This window comes from Ictalurus punctatus, chromosome 20, assembly GCF_001660625.3.
Source record: "Ictalurus punctatus breed USDA103 chromosome 20, Coco_2.0, whole genome shotgun sequence".
Lineage (NCBI taxonomy): Eukaryota > Metazoa > Chordata > Actinopteri > Siluriformes > Ictaluridae > Ictalurus > Ictalurus punctatus.
This window is the reverse complement of record NC_030435.2, coordinates 15757485-15774823: the sequence shown is the minus strand read 5'-3', so window position 1 is coordinate 15774823 and position 17339 is coordinate 15757485. Positions and strand designations below refer to the sequence as shown.

At 43.3% G+C, this 17339-nt stretch overlaps 1 protein-coding gene across 9 annotated transcripts in view; it reads left to right on the top strand.

The window, feature by feature from the left end:
• gpc5c (glypican 5c) overlaps positions 1–17339 on the top strand; it is a 143225-nt gene that overhangs the window by 72415 nt on the left and 53471 nt on the right. For 6 of the 9 annotated variants that reach the window (XR_008393054.1, XM_053673544.1, XM_017496424.3 and 3 more), the window contains exons 4-5: positions 4040–4197; positions 16524–16583. Coding sequence is in view for 8 of the 9 variants with exons in the window: in XM_053673544.1 (XP_053529519.1) it covers positions 4040–4197; positions 16524–16583 (218 nt within the window). In the remaining variant the exon portion in view is untranslated. The remainder of the gene's footprint in view (positions 1–4039; positions 4198–16523; positions 16584–17339) is intronic. The other 3 variants (XM_053673546.1, XM_053673543.1, XM_053673541.1) reach the window with 1 other exon arrangement.

The following is a 17339-nucleotide window of genomic DNA, read 5'->3' as shown; positions in this document are numbered from 1 at the left end:
GCACCGAGCCCTTTTAAGCTTGCATCGGTGTGGAGAAAGTAAGGCTTGTTGGGATCTGCAAAAGCTAACACTGGCGCATTGGTGAGGCACTGGATGCCACTGCATACCTTTAGTGAGTTCTGTGAGGGGTCTGACAATAGCTGAATAGTTGGCTATAAACCTCTGATAATATCCACAGAATCCCAGGAAAGACCTCAAAATCTTCAGATCAGTGAGCCGAGGCCAGTCGGTGAAAGCCTCAGCTTTTCCGGGATCTGTACCAATGCCCTCTGCCGATACTATATGCCCCACATATTTCACCTTGGGTTGGCAAAACTGGCATTTGTCCAGAGAGAGCTTTAGTCCTACCTCCTCCAGTCTCCAGCACCTTGAGACTGGAGACATCTCTTCATGTTCCTCCAATGACTTTCCAAAGACTATTAGGTCATCTAGGTAAACCAGTACCTGAAGAAGGTTCATGTCACCCACTGCTCGCTCCATCATTCATTGGAACGTCACAGGGGCTCAAGTGATGCCCTGCAGCATTCTTTCAACCTGATAAAACCCTAGTGGGCAGATGAAGGCTTTTTTCTCCTTATCAGCTTCTGACATTACAATCTGGTAATATCCACTTCGCAAGTCTAAGACTGAAAACAACTTGCTCCCTGACAAGCAGTCAAGTGCATCATCAATGCAGGGAGTGGTATACTGATCTGGAATGGTTCAACAATTCATTTTTTTGTAGTCTATGCACATTCTGACACTTCCATGGAAAATGGCTAATTGGGCCCAATCTGGACATTTTCACTTAGGGGTGTACTCACTTTTGTTGCCAGCAGTTTAGACATTAATGGCTGTGTGTTGAGTTATTTTGAGCAGACAGTAAATTTACACTGTTACACAAACTGTACATTCACTACTTTACATTGTAGCAAAGTGTCATTTCTTCAGTGTTGTCTCATGAAAAGATATAATCAAATATTTACAAATTTACAAATATTGAAAAAATTTGAGGGGTATACTCACTTTTGTGAGATACTGTATGACGTCATGCTTGAGTTTTATCCTTGGTTATCGGGGAGCCCTAACGATTAACCCTAATTTCACTCTCAGTATAGATAAACTGATTGTAATTAAGTTTTAGTTTATGTGCTTGTCCAAACAGACATTGTGACTGAAAGATTGGAGGTCTTTTTATGAGTCTGAAAGCTTTCAGTCAGATGAGGTTGTATTGATCAGTTGCTAGAGCTGTGTGTGTGTGTGTGTGTGTGTGTGTGTAAGATGTTTATCGATGTGTAGTTAAATACATGTGTGTATACTGCCTGTAAATTTCCTTGGCTATAAATGTCCTAAAACTGCAAGTATAGTAGTAAATATAGTTGCAAGCAGTGATTGATGGGACAAAGCACCAGGGTGCCCGTTTCATGAGCAATTGCTGGCATGCCGATATGCCGCATAACTGAACATACTGTACATTTGAACTTTGAGCACCAGAGCATTCTGCAAATTGGAATTACACTGACGGTAAATGAATATGTAAATGAAAAAATCTGATTACTGAAAAGTTTTTATTGCTTGAGCAGTAGGTTTCATTACATAATTTACAGTGGAAATATGCCACACATCCTGTTTGAGCATCATAACGTATTGCCTCAACATCACAACAAATATGAAAAGTTCCTTCACAATTTTGCATCATGGATATCTTGAAATCATGCTGACCAAATTTGGCATCAATTTGATGAACCATCTAGAAGAAGTATCAAAATGTTTGGTTTATAAGCCTCAATTCCTCAATTATTATTATTAATAATAATAATAATAATAATTATTATTAGTATTATTATTATTATTATGATTATTATCATTATTATTATTATTATTGTTGTTGTTGTTGTTGTTGTTGTTATTATAAATTATATTAATAAACATTTGTGTGGTGGTTTGACTTCATTCATTCATTCATTTTCAGTAACAGCTTTCTTCTGTTCAGGATCACAGTGGATCCAAAGCCAATTCAAGTAACATTTAACATAAAGATGCAATCAAATTTCCATTCTCTTTATATTTTATATCTTATGTCTTTTCTTTACACTGCAAGGTAACTTCTTAGTTCATGTACTGTAACATTGTTTTTGGTCATACAATGCTGCACCACGGTGTGTGTGTGTGTGTGTGTGTGTGTGTGTGTGTGTGTGTGTGTGTGTGTGTGTGTGTGTGTGTGTGTGTGTGAATGCATTGCTAGGTCTAAATTCTATTAGTGTGACTGAGCTAGCTAGAGACTATCTATCTTGATATCTAACCACTGTCACCTTAGCTTGAACTCTCTCTGTCTCAGTCTTGATAATTCTTCTCTCAAATTCCAGTTGGCAAGACTCTGCCAAGACACACAATGCAAAAGTATTCAAAAGCACACTAGCGTTTCTCACAAATCTGTAATGTTCTTGAATGGTGGTCATGCGACCAAAGGTTTAGGGGCTGAGAGAAGAGGGGATTTGGGCGTCTGGTAGATTTAAAAGTTGCTGATATATTTACAGTTGCGTGTGGCTCCTCAACAGTTGTCAGAAGCAGTGTTAAGTAGCTGAAAGAGGGTTTAAAGTGTTGTCACAATTTATTGCACAATGAAATTGATATGGCTTTGAACTATCTTAATTTATAGGTCAGATTCTGGATCTTGAAAATTAACATGTATGATTATGGTTGATTAGTGATGGTGGTACAGGATGTGTTTCCTGCTCAATAAATTGGAACCAGTGAAGGTAAATAGTGCAGTAGATGGGTCCATAAGCATAAAAGATTTGTTGGTGATGGTTGGACATGTCCAATCTGTCCAATATCCAAGCATTAATAGGAAAGCAGAATGTTTTAACAGCTCCGTCTGATTTTCTCTCTCTCCTTAGTTACCTTTTGGACCTATTGGTGTGAATTTGTAAATTAGATCTGGCACAGTCAGTTGCCAACACGTAATTAGTTGAATAGAATCCACTTGTGTGAAATTAAATTGTCAGGGAATATCAATATAAATTCACCTGTTCCTAGGGGGCCACAGACACTTGATAGAGAACATAGTAAACAAACAGCATAATGTAGACCCGGAAGCCATCAAAACAAATCGAGGGGAAACTTCAGGAAAAAGTATCAATGACAGTTTAGTTCTAAAAATAACTCACAATCATCCTGCTAAATGAATAAAATCCCTAAAAGAATATGGCTCAACTGTGACTCTACCTAATGGAGGCCATCCACTTAGTCACTGACTGGGTAAGGATCCAAGAGGCCAAGGCTAACTCTAATGAGATTGCTAAAGAGATCCACACTTCAGAAGGGAGAAGCTGTTCACAGGACAACTATAGCCCAGACACTTCACAAAGACAGGCTTTCGGAAGAGTGTCAAGCCATATGAAATCCAATTTGGAGTTTGCCAAAACACATGCTGGAGGTTCAGCAAACATGTGGAAAATGTCCTCCAGTCTGACTAAATGAAAATATTTCTTTTTGGCCTTGTCACAACGCCTTATGTTTGGTCTCAACCCAACTCTGCTTATCACCCCAAGAACACTATTCCTTACAGTGAAGCATGTTCATATTGAGAGTTTCCTCAATAAAATCATTTTAGTTCCTGGTTGTAACACTAAATGTAAAAAAAAAGGAAAAGAGTCTCTTTCAGATCATTAGTATGGGTACTAAAAGGGGACATTAAGGAACATATAAAACCACATGTAGGCTGTGCATAAAGGTATAAACAAATAAACAATATCTTATGGTCCTATTTTTATTATGTGTTAAATTAAATACAGATTGAACCAATATACTGATATATATTGCAGTTAATTTTAGACTATCAACATAGTGTCTTTCAGTGGAATTGCAGTCTTTAAATGCACTGAATTGTTAAAGGCAATCTTCTCACTTTTGGGGTAACCAAACGTTCAATTTTCCTGGGTTTTCCCAGGCTGCAACACATATTTTCAGAGTGCACACCAACCATTCCCTCTTAGGTAATCTAATATCAATGTGTCCACCCAAATTTAATATCCTTCTCTCTGTTTCTTTTCCTCAGGTGGATAAAGTGTGTGGCGAGTCCGTGGCTGAGGCCCAAAGTACTCACCCCACCACTGCTAAGATGATTCCCACAGTAACACTTGCCCCAGAACCCATGGCCAACCAATCAGACTCTAATGTCATGAAACAGCCTGGAAGATTATCCCATCTACGCAGGTTAGACACCCCTTATAAAGCCTTATCTAGTCTTACATTGCCCATACTAATGCATATCCATGGATTTAAAAAGTTAAATTTGAGTCATGATCTCATTTGAGCACACACAACAACAGTGCCACTTTAATTTTCTGTCGGTGCACTATGTAGCCACCAGTAAGTAATTGGTAAGGAATGTCAGATGACCTTTTTCCACATAAAATCTCTTGTAAGGAATATTTTAAAAGTATTAGGGGCAAAATCAAGCAAATCATAAACATCCCTTGGATCAATTTTGACTGCTTTTATACCACTATTAATTATAGCTGGTAGCATTTTTTGACAATCACAGAAATCTAACACTGATGACAAATTTACATTTTTTAACATAACCATTATAGGATCCAATGTGGAAACTTATCCCAGGTGAATCAATAGAAATGTTTACTTGATTTTTTCTTGTGATAGCAGTATCTGTGCCAGTCAGTGAATAAATATCTCACATTACTTGCTCACAGTCTTCAGTATAAGTGAGCTAGAAAATGAACTGCACCAATGTTACTGTTAAGCAATTTTACCAAGGCACTCTCTCTTAGAGTGGCAGTGCTACAGATCCATATTGCACCAAGCAGGCAGACAGTGTGTTGTACTTGGCACTGTGGTTCATTCAAAGCCTGAATGAAAGCATCAGCAGGAGATGGAAGAGGCACTTCCTGTTTGGATTCTTTTATTCCGCTCAGCAGAAGCCAGGGAGAAAACAGTTAGACCCATGAAGGAAATAAAAGATTACACAAGCTTTGCAGTTGGCATTTCTGAGCTGCTGAAAAGTGCCAAATCTAAGTAGTACAATTAGATTTGGATAGTAGAGTAAAATAGACTATGTCTATTTCATTTACTTTATTTACATTTATTGATTTAGCAGTTACTTTCATTAAAGTCACTTGGCTGAATCCAATCTAAGCATGATACAATCAGTGCAAGCAACTGACACAACTGACACAATCAGTGCAAGTACAACATACAGTATCTCACAAAAGTGAGTACACCCCTCACATTTTTGTAAATATTCAATTATATCTTTTCATGTGACAACACTGAAGAAATGACACTTTGCTACAATGTAAAGTAGTGAAGTGTACAGCTTGTATAACAGTGTAAATTTGCTGTCCCCTCAAAATAACTCAACACACAACCGTTAATGTCTAAACCGCTGGCAACAAAAGTGAGTACACCCCAAAGTGAAAATGTCCAAATTGCGCACAATTAGCCATTTTCCCTCCCCGGTGTCATGTGACTTGTTAGTGTTACAAGGTCTCAGGTGCCAATGGGGAGCAGGTGTGTTAAATTTGGTGTCATCGCTCTCACACTCCCTCATACTGGTCACTGGAAGTTCAACATGGCACTTCATGGCAAAGAACTCTCTGAGGATCTGAAAAAAGTATTGTTGCTCTACATAAAGATGGCCTCGGCTATAAGAAGATTGCCAAGACCCTGACACTGAGCTGCAGCACGGTGGCCAAGACCATACAGTGGTTTAACAGGACAGGTTCCACTCAGAACAGGCCTCGCCATGGTTGACCATGGAAGTTGTAGTGCACGTGCTCAGCGTCATATCCAGAGGTTGTCTTTGGGAAATAGATGTATGAGTGCTGCCAGCATTGCTGCAGAGGTTGAAGGGGTGGGGGTCAGCCTGTCAGTACTAAGACCATACGCCGCACACTGCATCAAATTGGTCTGCATGGCTGTCATCCCAGAAGGAGGCCTCTTCTAAAGATGATGCACAAGAAAGCCTGCAAACAGTTTGCTGAAGACAAACAGACTAAGGACATGGATTACTGGAACCATGTCCTGTGGTCTGATGAGACGAAGATAAACTTATTTGGTTCAGATGGTGTCAAGCTGTTTGGCTGCAACCAGGTGAGGAGTACAAAGACAAGTGTGTCTTGCCTACAGTCAAGCATGGTGGTGGGAGTGTCATGGTATGGGGCTGCATGAGTGCTGCCGGCACAGGGGAGCTACAGTTCATTGAGGGAACCATGAATACCAACATGTACTGTGACAAACTGAAGCAGAGCATGATCCCCTCCCTTCGGAGACTGGGCCGCAGGGCGGTATTCCAGCATGATTACGACCCCAAACACACCTCAAAGACGACCACTGCCTTGCTAAAGTAGCTGAGGGTGAAGGTGATGGACTAAATCCTATTGAGCATCTGTGGGGCATCCTCAAATGGAAGGTGGAGGAGCACAAGGTCTCTAACATCCACCAGCTTCCTGATGTCATCATAGAGGAGTGGAAGAGGATTCCAGTGGTAACCTGAGAAGCTCTGGTGAACTCCATGCCCAAGAGGGTTAAGACAGTGCTAGAAAATAATGGTGGCCACACAAAATATTGACACTTTGGGCCCAATTTGGACATTTTCACTTAAAGGTGTACTCACTTTTGTTGCCAGCGGTTTAGACATTAATGACTGTGTGTTGAGTTATTTTGAGAGGACAGCAAATTTACACTGTTATATAAGCTGTACACTCACTACTTTACATTGTAGCAAAGTGTCATTTCTTCAGTGTTGTCACATGAAAAGATATAATCAAAAAGTTACAAAAATGTGAGGGGTGTACTCACTTTTGTGAGATACTGTATGTTGTACTTGCACTGATGCGATTAGAACTCCGGAGAAGGTGAACAAGTGTGTGTGTGGAAAGTGTAGTCCTTTTCGGCCATGTCTGTAGTTGTTGTGATATGACAGAGACCCCCCCCCCCCCCCCCAACAGTGTTCTTCTGGTCCATATCCCTCCCATTCAATCAAGTATTCTAGTTTACCCCTCCTGTGCCGAGAGTTTAGGATGTTCTTTATCAGGTATGCAGGTTGGCCGTCGATATCCAGTGGGGCAGGAGGGGTGTCGAGGGCCACATCTGTAGCTAGTTGTACAGGGATAACTGGTTTGAGTCATGAGACAGTGGAGCGATGTGGTTGTGTCGAGGTAAATCCAGCTTGTAAGTGACTTCACTGATTTGTTTGATGACTTTGAATGGTCTGATGTATCTTGGGGTAAGCTTTCTGCAAGCATGTAATTGTTTGAGGTCTTAGGTGGAAAGCCAGACTGTCACCAGGCTGGTACTGGGGGTGTTTACTGCAATGACGATCACCCTTTTGCTTGTAGGTGCGTGAGGTTTGTACAAGATGTTGGTGCCTACTTGCCCAAACTTGTTCACTCCTTTGGAACCATTGGTCTGCGGACGGGGAGTCATGGGGTTGGCATTCCATGGAAACAGAGGTGGCTGATAGCCTAAAACACACTGAAATGGGGTGAGGCATGTGGCTGATTGAAGTAGGAAGTTCTGAGCGTACTCGGCCCAGGTGAGGAATCTGGACCAGTCCTCGGGGTTAGATGCACAGAATGTATGGAGCAACCATCCTATCTCCTGGTTGGCTCATTCCACTTGACCATTCGCTTGTGGGTGGTAGCCTGAGGTGAGATTGATGGTGATCCCCATCTTCTCCATGAAACTGGACCCGAGACGTGAATTGTGGTCCACGATCACTGATGATCTCCTCTGGATCCCAAAGTACCTGAATACATGCTGGAACAGCAAATCGGCCACTGTAAAGGCAGATGGGATGGTCGGTAGTGGAATTAAATGCAGCGACTTGGAAAACCGGTCTGCGGCCACTAAGATGGTCGTGTTACCTTGGGAATCTGGTAGGTCAGTGATGAAGTCAATGGAAAGGTGGGACCATGGGCGTTCAGGCACGGGTAGGGGATTGAGCATGCTGGCAGGCAGTGTTTGGGGAACCTTTGATTGGGCACACGTAGAGCAGGAGGACAGTATGTGGTGCACATCCCTTAGCATGATGGGCCACCAGTACTTCTCCCATAACAGAATTGGTGGCTGGATTCCAGGGCAATCATTTGGGCCTCCCTCTCAGCAGGGACATTAAAGGGGGTGAGCAATGGAGCTGAAACCTCTGATAAAACATTGGTAGAAGTTGGCGAAGCCCAGAAATCATTATAAATCCCTGATTGTTCATGGAGTGGGCCACTCCACCACTGCCTGTACCTTCCCTTGGTCCATGGTGACCCCCTCAGGGCTGATGATGTAGCCCAGGAATGAGCAGGTGTGCTAGTTGAATTCGCACTTCTCTGCTTTAATGTAGAGCTGGTGTTGAAGGAGTTTTTGTAAGACTTGACGGACCTGGTGGACATGTTCTCCAGGGGATATTGAATATATCATAAGGTTGTCTATGTAGGTGATTACACTGCAGCCCAGCAGGTCCCTTAGGACATCATTTATGAAACAATGGAACACTGAGAGGGTGCTAGAGAGCCCATACAGCATGACCAAGTATTCATAGTGGCCCAAGGTGGTACTGAAGGCAGTTTTCCACTCATCTCCCTCTCGGATATGGACCAGGTTGTATGCATTGTGAAGATCCACCTTCGTGAAGATAGTAGCTGATCTGAGTTGTTCTATGACTGCTGGAACTAGAGGCAGAGGATCGCGATACATAATGGAACATTGGTTGAGGCCCCAGTAATCTATGCATGGCCTGAGACCACCTCCCTTTTTCTACACAAAGAAGAAACCTGCTGAAGCAGGGGATAAAGAGGGTCTGATGTACTGTTGTGGATAAAAAATGTCATAAAATAAACATGAGGGAGACCTAGTATCCAGTAAAGGGGATAAGAAGAAAAGACGGGCACCAAGACACACAGAAGTGGTGTGAGGCGGATATTGACTGATATTGAATATTGAATTGGATTCACACTTTAAAGATCTTAGATCTTTAAGAGTAATACACTATGGTTTATTAGTCAAAAAGTCAAAAAGAAGTATATGAGCTGAGGAGTGCTAACACACACACACACACACACACACACACACACTCTCTCTCTCACACACATACTACTATAACTTTATTAGAATAATAAAAAGGAATATTAAGATATTATAAGAGTAATAGCTTATAATAATAATATATATATACTCTTTATAAAAAAAAACCCAGAATAATAGGATATGTGGGACAGTAGAAGGGTAATATAATGATATTATGAAGTAGGAAGTACAGTAAACCGTTTTTCAAGCAGTATAACTATATATAAAATAGAGATATAGAGCAAATATGAAAATAAATTATAAACTAGAAATGCAGGCTCGCAAGGAAGGCCTTAATTTTAAGAGAAAACCATGAGGAGCCATTTATAAGGGTGGCTGAGTCAAGCTGCCCCCCCGCGAGATAATAGTAAGACCAAGGTCACTCTAGATTGTTTTGTCTCTCCGCTTTTGATTCTATGGGTAATTCAAATCCCTTGGTTTTGATTCTATGTGTAATTTGAAATCCCTTGGTTTTGATTCTAGGTGTAATTTGAAATCCCTTGGTTTTGATTCTATGTGTAATTTGAAAACCCCTGGTTTTGATTCTATGTGTAAGTTGAAACGCCCTGGTTCTTGAGCTATTGGTAAGTGGAATAGCCTTTTTTTTTTTTTTTTTAACATAATAGTAAGGTAGATGAGCTCTTTTTTTAACCCTATTGGTATTGATATCATAGTCTTCTTGAAACATATGGGTTATTTACCTTGCTGGAGTGCCTCTTGAATATATTCCTCCATTGCTCGTTGTTCCGTCTGAGATAGGGGATATACCTGCCCTCAAGGTGGACTGGCTTCAGGAAGCAGCTCAATAGCACAGTCATACAGTCAGTGTGGTGGTAGTCCACTGGCTTTCTTTTTGCTGAAAACCTCCAAGAGGTCCTGATAGTCGGGTGGAACTTGAACTGGAAGGGGTTGGTTAGAGCTTTCGATGGATGTAGCCACCAGTGGTACTACTGGGGTTGGTAGACAGTGTGCAAGGCAGTGAGGAGACCAGTGTGCGATTTGTTAGTCCATGAGATACGTGGGTTATGTTGTTCGAACCTGGGGAGACCTAGGATGATGGGATGAGATGAGACTGTGACATAGAGGATGATGGTCTCTCTGTGGAGTGCACTGGCTTGAAGGCTCTGTGCAATGCAAGGTAAACCGTCCCCCAATTGGAGCTCCATCAATGGCTTGGATCTTCTGTGGCTGTAGTAATGGATGAATGGGGATGTTGAACTAATTCAATGTGTCTTGATCGATGACATTCCCTGCCGCTCTGGAGTCAATCAATGCTTCTTGAACAAAAGACACCCCTGAGGATTCAGCCATGACTGGTAGAACGAGTTCTGGCTGAGAAACTAACTGAGATAACTGGGATGGACTCACCCTTTGAGAGTCGGGTTTGGCATCCCCAGTGTTCCGACGAGACTTGAGAGGGCACTGCCGAAGGAAATGGTTATCTTTTCCTCGTATATTTTACAAGGATTGTTCCCTTTCAAAGGGAGCTTCGACGTTGCATTTAGCATAACAGTATGGGAAGCGCCTTGCGCATGTGACCGGTATCTGAAGCTTGTGTAAAATCATGCCTCTACTAATAGGCCTCCCATGATCAGGTGACGTGGCAATTAAGTGCGTCGCAGGATATATATATGGCACCTGTGATCCACGCCGCCAGAATTATTATCTTCAGCGAGACTGCATGTCTGTTGTTTGTGTGACAAAAAATGCTTCATTTCTACTCTCTATTTTCTCAAAATCTCTAAACTTTTCTATCCCTTTTTTAGAAAAAAAGAAAAGAAAAGAAAAGAGAGGGAAGTAATGAGCCAGAAAAAATTCAGGAAGTGTGTTACACCTGCTCCCGTTTCAACATGGGAGTAGTGCACACTTTCTGTGTGAAGTGTTTAGGAGTGTAGCATGCGATGGAGGCCTCGAGAGACTGCACATGGTAATGTCTACATTAAGCAGCTCGGCTCGCGACTCGCGCTCTTCTTGGAAGCCGAAGCGAGTTGGGTTTCAGAGCCTCGCGGATCTGGGCCGGCTGCTGCCAAGGCAGCTAACCATCTCAGGTTCGGGGGATCTCTTATGGATCCGGAAGAGGAGCCGGAGATGAGCGCTGCTCTACCTCTTGCTCTGTCTTCTGGGTTCGGCTCTCTGCTGGATTTTGGAGATTTTGGCGACTCCTCCTTCCGCTATGGAAAGCCAAAAGGGAAAAAAAGTGGGAAAAAAAACACACACACACACACACAAAAATAATAGTAATAATTCCTCTCTGACTCCGAGGAGCCAGAAGGATGTGCTAAAAACTGAGAGCAGCATATAAAGAGCTGCTTGAAGAGATTACTAAGGCTGGATGAGCCTTTTTCTCTCCAGTGGAAGTAAATTCCTCACATTGCAGAAAATCCCCTTTCTTCCAGAAGTGCATGACAAAATATTAGGCTTCTGGGGGAAATCCATACATAAGCCATATTTATAACCCCACGATGTTGGATTATTCGGCCATTGTGGGGAATGAACGGCATGGCTATTTAGCTATGCTGAAGGTGGAGGAGGTGCTTGTGAGCTACCTCTCTCCATCGACAGCAGGTAATTATGGGGGCTGGCTTTGCCATCCAAACCACCCACCAGGTAAGGTCAGCCTGGCATTGGTGGGCAAGCCTATGCAGTAATAGTCTTGCTTGTGGGTCACTGCAGACAATGACAGTATTGCAGGCCTACCAAGCAGACCTGCTGAGTGAGCTTGACATATGGCGGCATTCAAAAAAGCCAATTCCTTCCCTGTTGTCTCGAGCTCACCCAGCCAGCACTAGTGCGACGGAGACCCAGAAGGCGAGTATGGCAGCCTGCCAACTCCTGCAGACGGCCAGGGGAACCGGGCGGCCACAGTCGTGGTCTGCTACTAGGCCTGATCTGAAAATGGTCATAAAAGCCAAGCAGGCAAACAAGAGTGGTCCTGAGGGGTTGTGGAGGGACGTATCAGGGGACATGAGGTTGTTAGAGCAGGTAGCCCCCAGTGCTACTGTAGGGCCTCCCCTAGCCAAGGTAGTCCCCAAGTTTTCAGTGTTCTCTGGTCAGCGAGCTGTCACAGGGCAATGAAAATCTGATGCTTTCCCTCCAATAGAATGTGGAATAGTTAACCTCACTAAAAGAACATTGGGCAGCATGGTAACTACTGCCAAATGTATCTCCCTGGGTTCTGTCTACCGTAGAAAAGGGTTACCAGGTCCAGTTCATACCTCGACCCCCCCCCTGGTTCAGAGGTGTGCTCACCACAGTAGTCAGCACAGATCAGAGCCGACGTTAGCGCAGGAAGTAAGTTCCCTTTTGGACAATGAGGCCATAGAACATGTACCCCGTTCCCTAAGGGAGGGAGGTTTTTACAGCTGTTATTTCCTGGTCCGCAAAAAAGTTGGGAGTATGCGGCTAATTTTAGATCTGCATCATCTGAACCATACTCTTCGGACATACAGGTTCAAGATGCTGATGGTCAAACTTATCATGCCACAGATTCAGTTCGAGGACTGGTTTGTGACGATAGATCTAAAAGATGCATATTTCCACATAGGAATATCGCCCAGCCACAGGAAGTTCCTGAGGTTTGCGTTTGGAGACAACACATACCAATTTCGGGTTCTTCCCTTCGGGCTAGCTTTATCCCCTTGCACATTCACAAAGTGCATGGATGCGGCTCTGGCTCCCTTGCGACTCCAGGGCATCCGTGTACTAAACTACCTGGATGACTAGTCAATTCTAGCACGATCCAGGGAACAGGTGGTTCAACATCGAGATGTTGTTCTCACCCAAAGGAGGAGCTTGGGGCTCAGTTTGAACCTCAAGAAAAGTAGGCTTTCTCCACTGCAGAGGACAACTTTTCTAGGGGTTATATGGGATTCTACTACGATGAGGGCGTTTCTATCCCCAACACATGTAAGATCGATCCTATCAACTTTGAGCAAGATAAAGCTAGGTCTGGGCATCCCCTCCAGTCTCTATGAGAGACTGTTGGGCCTTATGGCAGCAGCAGCCAACGTCATTCCGTTGGGCCTATTGCACATGAGACCGTTTCACTGTTGGCTGAAATGTCGGGGATTTCATCCTCTGAGTATAATCAGTGACACGTGCCGATGCCTACGTGTTCTGAGTATTTGGAGGTCCCCGCAGTTTCTAGCCTCGGGCCACACTCTAGGGGCGTCTCCTTACCACAAGACGGTAATGACCGACGCATCCGTCACGGGCTGGGGTGCAGTCTTAAAATGCTGTCCAGCTCACGGTCTTTGGAGTGGCCGTCATCTGGAGTGGCATATAAATCTCCTAGAGATGTGGGCCGCATTCCTAGCACTGAAATTCTTTTTTCCTCAGTTGAGAGGTCACAATGTGCTAGTTGTGTCAGAAAACACAGTGGTGGTCTTATATATCAACCACCAGGGAGGGTTACGTTCATGCCCCCTGTTCAGGCAGGCACAACTAATCCTTCTCTGGGCAGAGGGAAAGTCCTTGTCAGTGAGTGTAATGTACATACTGGGCAGCCGGAATGTAGGGGCCGACATCCTGCTGAGGCAGGGGCTGAGGCCCGGGGGTTGGAGGCTCCACTCACAAGTGGTGGAGTCCATTGGCAGAGGTTCGGACAAGCGGAAGTGGATGTGTTCGCCTCTGAGGAGACAACTCACTACCCGCTGTGGTTCGCCCTCACTCCTCCCGCACCATTGGGGCTGGACGCCATGGTGCACACATGGCCGAGGTCACGTCTATATGCCCTTCCCCCGATTGCTTTGTTCTCACAAGTTCTACCGAATTCGCCAACACCGTCTATGTCTGCTGCTAGTAGCACCTCATTGGCCAGCTCAAATATGCTTCTCGGAGATAATTTCCTTGCTCGACGGTACTCCTTGGGAGATTTCCATCTGCAGGGATCTACTGTCTCAAGCCGGAGGGCTGATTTATCACTCTATGGAACTATGGAAACTGTGGGTCTGGCCCCTGAGGGGCACCAGCTCATAGATTCTGGTCTCACAACTGAGGTTGCAGAGACCATGTTAAACGCTAGAGCACCATCCACAAGGAAATTGTAAGCGCTCAAGTGGCAGCTTTTTGTGTTGTGGTGTGAAGAACGTCAGCTAGACCCAGTGAACTGCGCAATAGCTACAGTCCTGGAGTTCTTACAAGAACGTTTCTCAGCAGGGTTGGCTCCTTCTACAATCAGGGTTACGTGGCCACTGTTTTGGCCAGCCACGCCCTGGTTGGTGGAGCCTCTGTGGGGCAACATCCTCTAACTTCAAGGTTCATGCATGGTATCAGACGGCTGAGGCCCATCTGTAGGCCGTGCATACCTTCCTGGGAACTTTCTGTGGTCTTGAAAGGTCTGTCAGGGGCCCCATTTGAGCCCTTAGAGTCAGCCTCAGAGAAGCTTCTGACTATAAAGGTAGCTCTTCTACTGGCCCTGACATCTCTCAAGCGAGTGGGAGGTCTACAAGCTCTCTCTGTTGCCCCTTCCTGCCTTGACTTTTCCCCTGGATTAGCCAAGGCCTTCCTGTATCCTAGGCCGGATTACATTCCTAAAGTGCCTACATCGGCTGCCCACCCTGTGGTGATGCAGGCTTTCTGCCCTCCTCCATTCCTAACACCAGAACAAGAGAGGATGCACCTGCTGTGTCCAGTAAGGGCTCTCTGTACTTACGTCCACCGCTCCGGCCAGTGGCGTAAGTCGGAGCAGCTGCTGGTCTGCTTTGGCGGCGACAGTAAAGGTGATGCTGTGTCAAAGTAGCGCATCTCTAATTGGATAGTGGAAACAATCTCTATGGCTAACGAGGCGCGTGGTCTCACCACGCCTCTGGGCATAAGAGCTCATTCCACTAGGGCGGTTGTCTCCTCGAAGGCTTTGTCCAACGAGGTATCCTTGCAGGATGTGTGTGCTGCTGCAGGATGGTCTACGCCACACACATTCTTTCATTATTACAGCCTGGATATTCATTCCACCCCGTGCTTGAGTGTGTTGCAGTGACCCTCAGGATTGGATCTTTTTGAACAGGCCATACCCTCGGTATAACGGAGTGATAAGGGATAAGGGAATGACACATTGCATAGCTCTGTCATACCAGAGCAAGCCTGTGAATTGCCTTCGCTTCAGATAATAGAGGCTGGCGGCGTGGTTCACAGGTGCCATATATATATATATATATATATATATATATATATATATATATATATATATATATATATCATGCAACGCGCTTAATTGCCACGTCACCTGTTCATGGAAGGCCTATAAGTAGGGGCATGATTTTACATGAGCTTCAGATACCGGTCACATGCGCAAGGCGCTTCCCATACTGTTATGCTAAATGCAACGTCTCGTTCCCTTCTCAGGGAACAGGGTTACATGTGTAACTCTGACGTTTGTTTGAACAGTCTCTTTTAAACTTGAAGTGAATGTGTGTGAGATTGGAAACAGGTGTGTGTGATTAGAACTCCAGAGAAGGTAAACAAGTGTGTGTGTGTGTTGGGGGATGGGGGGGGAGGGGTGTCTGGGGTGTACGTATGTGTGTGTATGTATGTGTATGTGTGTGTGTGGGAAGTATAGTCCTCTTTGGCCATTTTTGTAGTTGTTGGTGTATTCTGGGAAATGGAGTTGCTGGTTTGCTGTGATATGACAAGTATCTTGTCTGTTAATTCTGTCTTTTAACACAATGTGAAATGTTTTCATCATTAAACCAAACGAGATACTTTAAATATAACTACTAAATAAAGTGTCCTAGAATGTACCATTCATCAAAAAAAGTAAAGAACAAATAAATCATTTGCCTGAATGGCAAACAGCAACACTTTTTTCCCCCTCTTGCTGCTTTGTTGTGCTGCTTTAACACAGTGGTCTGCCAACAAAGCTTGACACAAATGACATTCACTTTGTTTAGTCTTTTTCAATTTACAAAACTGTAGCGGTCTGGTCATTCAGCAACAGATTTCTGTGCATCACCAAACCATAAACCATATGGATGGGGAACAAAATGTAGTAAAATCTAGATTGTTTTTACTTTAATGGAACCTTTTTTATAGTCACCTGACTTATTTGTGAATACACCACAATAGTCACATAGCACTGATCACCTCAGCAGGAAAAGGAAAAAACAAACACTACTATACAAACATGCATTGAGAGAGAGAGAGAGAGAGAGAGAGAGAGAGAGAGAGGGAGGGAGGGAGGGAGGGAGGGAGGGAGAGAGAGCGAGAGAGGGTTGATGGTACTGTTTCCCAAAGTGGTGTACAGCCTGGTTGTTTTTTAGTGCAACGTCACATAATAGGTTTGAATTTGCATGTGCATGTCTGACTTTTCTCACAGGATCATGATTTTTTTTTTTAATTTTTTTTTTTTTTATCCCTTTCCCTCCTCTTTTGTCTGTTCTGTGACTTTTTGTTTTCTCACAACTCACTCTCATCCTGCTTGCCTCATCTTCCCTGGACTTCTCCACAAACTTGTGTGGTGGGCTGATCAGCTCACTCCCTCTGAAACTCACCAAACACAATAAAGATAGAAGTCTAAAACAGATTGCTCGGTAAGCACACACATACACACACAGACAATATACATTGGCAATTAAAATCTAATTTAACCCCTTCCTTTATATATGGTGAATTATATTTTGCATGCATCTACTTTAAATGAGTAGATATATTTCTCCATTAGCACTGCCTGTATCTGCCTGTAGCAGATACAGATGTAGCTGCCTGTAAATCAGTTACTTCCCACTCACCTCTGGAAATCACATGATTGTAATATGATGTCACAACTCATCTGTTATTCAACATGTGAGTCATTCATTTTTCAGAGCCCTCTAATGATTTACCAATCCTTCTACTGGATATTTTCATATGAAGTTCATATGTTTTTCTTTCAGTTCTAGTTTTACTTCTAATATTCTTCTAGCATTATGTCGATGGAAGGTCCTCACAAAGATAGATGAATGTGTGTATACGTGTGTGTGCATGTGTTTATTCTAGTCTAAGATGTATGTTTTTTTAAATCCAATTTTACAAGTAGATTGTTTAGCTATAATTTCCAATTCTGATAATAATAGATTTGTTAATGTAGATGCAGTTTTGAATTTTAGCTTACATCAGCCTATACATTTTTCATTTTTCATTTCTAGAGTACAAAGACATCAGCCTGGGAAATACAAGAACTTTGAAATTATGATTTAAATATGGCTTTCTATAAAAATACATAAATCTGAGTCTAGGGGCCCCTTATTTTCCAAAATTTCAAATGGTCAAATGTAAACTTCACCTTGTTAAAGTTTTTTTTTTTTTTT